The sequence below is a fragment of the Halyomorpha halys genome, unplaced genomic scaffold (genome assembly GCF_000696795.3).
Source record: "Halyomorpha halys isolate HHAL.00 unplaced genomic scaffold, Hhal_1.1 Scaffold369.1, whole genome shotgun sequence".
NCBI lineage: Eukaryota > Metazoa > Arthropoda > Insecta > Hemiptera > Pentatomidae > Halyomorpha > Halyomorpha halys.
This window is the reverse complement of record NW_027106340.1, coordinates 6851-12432: the sequence shown is the minus strand read 5'-3', so window position 1 is coordinate 12432 and position 5582 is coordinate 6851. Positions and strand designations below refer to the sequence as shown.

The 5582-nt window shown below is 32.7% G+C and overlaps 1 protein-coding gene across 1 annotated transcript in view; it reads right to left on the bottom strand.

Moving 5' to 3' along the window:
* Ir25a (ionotropic receptor 25a) overlaps positions 1-968 on the bottom strand; it is a 53547-nt gene extending 52579 nt beyond the window's left edge. Inside the window, exon 1 of the mRNA XM_067044678.1 lies at positions 873-968. Coding sequence (XP_066900779.1) covers positions 873-942 — 70 coding nt within the window. The 5' untranslated portion in view covers positions 943-968. The remainder of the gene's footprint in view (positions 1-872) is intronic.
* Between the last annotated feature and the right edge of the window lie 4614 nt (positions 969-5582).

Here is a 5582-nt window from a genome sequence, read left to right as displayed (position 1 = left end):
AATGATAAAATAATATATACAATATTTACACAATCGACCTGAGGATCCCTGAGCCCACTCTATCCCCCACGTGTGAGGGGTAGAGCAGAGCTCAGGAGATCCCAGCGCATCCCTCTCGCTGCATCACTGGTTTTAATAAATTAACTATTTTTTTCTTACCTCTTGGAACAAATAAATAAGCATTTACAACTATATATATAGTGTTTGTATATATATACCAGCTATTTGATTATCTTGTTTTGCCGAGGTGGCATTGTAAGATGGTTGCCAGGTCCGCTGAAGGCGGTGTCAACAATGATGGCATATGTTTGCCTGGATAAATTAACTAAATAGTTAAATTAAAATAAATTAACTATTTGCAAATATGTTAATGATAAGTTGTGCTTATTGGTTTTTAAATTGACGGGAGAAGGTTCTAACTGGATATAGAAGCTTTCGGAGATGCTAATAGAGAACTTAATAGTTATAGTACAGTTATAATATTATTATGATATAATTATAATTTATATAAGGTTACTCAGTGTAGTGTTGATAAAATGTAAACTAATAGATGTAATAATTATTAATTGTGAGAATAATGGTATTTTAGATATTATGATAAAGATTAATTTATCAAATGCATAACGTCTTCATGAGCTTTAAAAAAAATTGATTAATGATAAATAATTTGACAAAGGCAAAAAAAAAATGCCTGCAATTATTACTAATGTTTTGACTGTGATTGTGTAATGAGATACTTGAAAATGGCCCGCAATGGCCGAAACGTAGAAGTATTAAGATGATGTTTTTTTTAAAACTACTAAACAAAAATTTCTGTATAAAAAAAAATTTGCATTATATATGAATCGATATAATTAATTGAACTGACTTACTTATGTTGATGGTCTGAAGGGTTTGTGATAGTGCATGCTCCAATAGCAAGAGCAGAAGTAGCCGGCACATTCTTCCATCAGCTACCAACAGAAAATTATTTTATTTTTACTCATCATTCGAAATATTAATGTCAATAATAAAATAATGAATGATAATACTAACAATAATGACGATATAATAATAATTACAATAAAATCTCTGAGAGAACTGATCTACATGGCTGTAATAAGGCCAATCTGTATATATGGAGTTGAGCTTTGGGGCTCCACTAAAACTTCGAATTCCTCTCGTATTCAATTCATACAATCCAAAATCCTTCGTAAAATCCTCAATGCTCCTTACTTTGTCACAAATAAAATCATACATAATATTAAGGTCTTTACCTTAATGTTAAACCGAACCAGATATCACTCCTTCCATTATAAACTCCCTAACCACCCAAACCCACTAGTTTCTAACCTTGCTTCCTCTAATATTCCTGACAATCCTCCGAGGCGCCTAGATATGTAAAACGTCATTAGAGTGCTACCAATGGGTAGTTTCCCTACACGCCTGTAACACCCCATTTTAACTAAGATCAAATTTACTGAATGTATTATATAATATACAGTTGTAAATTTCAATAAAGATATTAATAAAAAAAAAATGTTGATATCGCAAAAACATAAAGTTAACCTCTAAAAACGATTAAACCTGAACTTTCCACCTGAAGGCCTTTTCGAACGCCATTTTACTGGACAGCAAGATACTCGGCAACCAAGGTCTCCCATTATACAGTTACATCAAGGTCAGGTTAGTCCATCTCAAGTTTTATTGTCCATAACTTGATGAATGAAAGATCAAAGTCCTAATCTTAATTACAATCACATCGAGGGGCTTTGCGATAATGTGTTATCGCATATGTGATATTGTTGTCATGTAACATAATCATAGATAATGTTCTGGTATGTGCTATGTGTTAAATTAAAAATAAATTGATATAGTTACATCTGTCGTACTTAGGAAGAGTTATTATTATTATTATCTAATAACGGTGTAAATTATGTGCACTATAGAGTTCGTTAGAGTGTTATTTTCACTGTCATTTAGCGAAAAATTTCGAATTGTAGTTCTTCACGCAAATACAATAGTTGAGTCTAAATAACCAAGTATCGCAATATGTTTTTTTTTTTCGGTATAATTGCCATGGATACGACCCTTATTCATGAATGAACCATTAGTAAATAAATTGTTTGCGACTTTAGCGCACTTGCTCAGCCTCCACTGGCTCACTACCAGTGATGCGGCGAGAGGGATGCGCTGAAATCTCTTCAGCTCTGCTCTACCCCTCACACGTGGGGGATAGAGTGGGCTCAGGGATCCTCAGGTCGATTGTGTAAATATTGTATTATTTTATCATTATGTAATTTTATTTATTCATTTTTCATACAGATAGTTTGATTATGTTCATCTTGCCTATTATTTTGTTTGAATACATATACACAAGACTGAAAAGACAAGAAACTGCACGTCGATTCCGACTATTACAATACTTAGTAGACAAACGGTCTAAACTTCCAATTCATTACAAAAATCTGATCCACATGACTATGAGGTCTATTTAACCTTTGGGGTACACTAAACCTTCGAATTCCTCTCATATCCAATCCTTGCAATCCAAAATTCTTAGTAAAATCCTCAATCCTCCTCACTAAACAAAAACAGGTAAGATCATCCATAAAGACTTTAATGTTTCATATGGAACCACTCTAGCTCTCTATAACCATCCAAATCTGCTAATTTTTAATTAAACTTCATCTTCTGTTCCTGATAATCCTCCGAGATGCCTGAAAAGAAGGAGACCTCGAGACCTTCTGATGTAGAGTGCTACCAATGTGTAGTTTCCTTAAATGTCTGTATCATACCATTATAATCTAACATAGCATTTACTAGATGTGTTTGTATTTAAATATAGCCGTAAATATAAATAAATAAATAAAAATGTATACGTATATTAGAAGAGAATAAAACATTTCAAATCTACTTCAGTGCTGAACAGAGAATAAGGAAAGTATGGACTCCAGAATACTAATGAGCTGTAATGTTCGACGCAGTTTTATTTTCCAGCTAGGATTCCTGAATGCGGTCTGGAATATTTTCCAGTAATCCATATCCTTGAATAAAAAACTATTTTTCATTTCAAATCCATATGTCGTGGTAGCTGTGTTCTGACTACGAAATATAACTTTATTTAAATATTATTATTTTATTTCTATGAGTTTTATTTAAGGAGAAGATGGTTGGGGGTGTGGTCAGAATATAACAAAAATAAGTTGAAAGAACTTATTTAATAGGACCAACGTTGTGACCAAATTTTCTAGCCTTGATCTTAGAGCTTTACCGCAACCACCGCTGAACTCGCTTAGGTTTCCGATTTCTTACTAGCAGGTGAGCTATCTGATTTATTCTGTTTCCCTTTCTTTCTTTAACCCCTTTTTCTCTATTCTTTTCTTAATTTTCCTTAACCACGTTATTACTAATGTTCATCGTATATTATTATTGTTATGTTTTCTATTCACTTATTTTGTCTAACTCACCTTTATATTTTGTTTCTTTATTATAATATTATACCTACATATTTCATTAGTTATATATATTTTCTTTCTCTCATTTTTTTTTTACTTTCCTTATCTTTAGTTTTTAAATTATTACTTATCTGGACATACGGAGTTGAGCTTTGGGGCTCCACTAGACCACCAAATTCCTCCTGAGTCCAATCCATACAGTCCAAAATCCTTCGTAAAATCCTTAATGCTCCTTACTTTGTTACAAATCAAGTCATCCATCAGGACCTCAATGTCCCGTATGTTGCCGATTTGCCCAGAACCAGATACCAATCCTTCCATGATAAACTTCCCAACCACCCAAATTGTTTCTAACCTAGATTCTCCTTCATTACCTAATTATGCTCCTAGGCGTCTGAAAATAAAATGGCTTCGAGATCTTCTCCTCTAGTGATGCTATTGGAGTTATATCAATGGGTAGATTCTCCGCATGTTTGTATCATATCACTGTGTCACCTACAGCAAATTTACTTGTTGTATATATTTTTATACAGTTATAAATAAATTATTATTGTTATTATTTTATGGGCAACAGACCGTGTAGGCCTAAGTCCTCCCACGATGCATTAGTAAATACATCGTATTTCGACACGATGCAAATGCAATACATCGCGCGTTTCTTGACGTGGTTTTTTCGCAGGGTGGGTTCATCACTCCCACGCCTATTTTTTGTGAGTGCCACCCATTACCTAACTGGGTTCACAAATGCCCGGGGGGATATTGTCAGTGAGTTTGGCATTATTTTGTGCTTGAAAAAAGCCCGGGTGGGACCGGGGATACTATCTGACAATCTGTGGGTTGGTAGACTGGCGCGTTACCACGCTGCTACCGCTGCCCACAAATAAATTATTACTAAATTAAAATATTTATATTTCTCTGCATTATATAACTTCAAATATTTATTTCCTTAATTATGTTATTTTTACTTACTTATTCAATTATCTATATATACATTTTATTTTACACTTCTTTCATCACTTTTTTTTTATTAATATCATTCTGATTACCAGTGATGCGGCGAGAGGGATACGCTGGGATCTTTTGAGCTCTGCTCTACTCCTCACACGTGGGGAATAGAGTGGGCTCAGGGATCCTCAGGTCGATTGTGTAAATATTGTATATATTATTTTATTTATTTATTTTTCATACAGATAGTTTGATTATGTTCATCTTGTCTATTCTTTTGTTTGTATCTATTTTAAGAGAGTTTTTTCGAATTTAATTTTTTATTTTATTTATTTTTTTTATTTTATTATGTATGAGATCATTCATCACTATTACCTATTGCCCACAACTTTGTGGCAGATTGTAATATCTAGCAATAAATAAATATATCAAAAAAGATATATGTATACATATCATTCTGTACAATTAATTACTTTATCTCATTCTGTTTATATTTTCTTTTTTTAATTTTTTTTGTAATCGTTGGTTGTTATCTTGCTCTTTGTTCTTAGCCATGATGAAGGCTAGAAATTCTGGCCGTAACGTTGGCACAATTAAATATGTTATATCAACTTATTTGTGTAAATTCTGACCGCATCCCCCAATAATCTTCTCATATATATATTATTCACCCCCAACCGTCTTCTCAACATTACTTTTATTCTTAGGACCCTTTCGCCACTCTGAAAGGGCTCATACAGAATTCATGGAGTTATAAAAATTAAAGGTTAAAAAAATGGGAGATAAGTCGAATTCTAAATCTTGATATGATAAATATGAGAATGATAACAAGCAAAATAAACGAAGCAAAGGTGAAGAAGGAGTTAAAAACAAGGAAATATTTACAGCTATTAAGTAAAATTAGTCTTTGGTCCCAAGGTTATCCAACAAGTTGATCTTTCCCACGATGGAAATACCTCTTACTGTATCTTTTCCTTTTTCTCCACTGATATGACAGAAAATCATTTATTTTCACAGTATTCATACATTTATCTTGTTTATATGATACGGTGTGAATCATGCAGTAGTGTTACTCACTTATGTGATATATTGTACTGATTGTTCAGTTTTAGTTGGGTAAAACCTTTGAGTCATCAATACGTTTTCAATTCGTCTAAATACTGATTGTATAATTTTTTTTTTAAATTTATATATTGATAT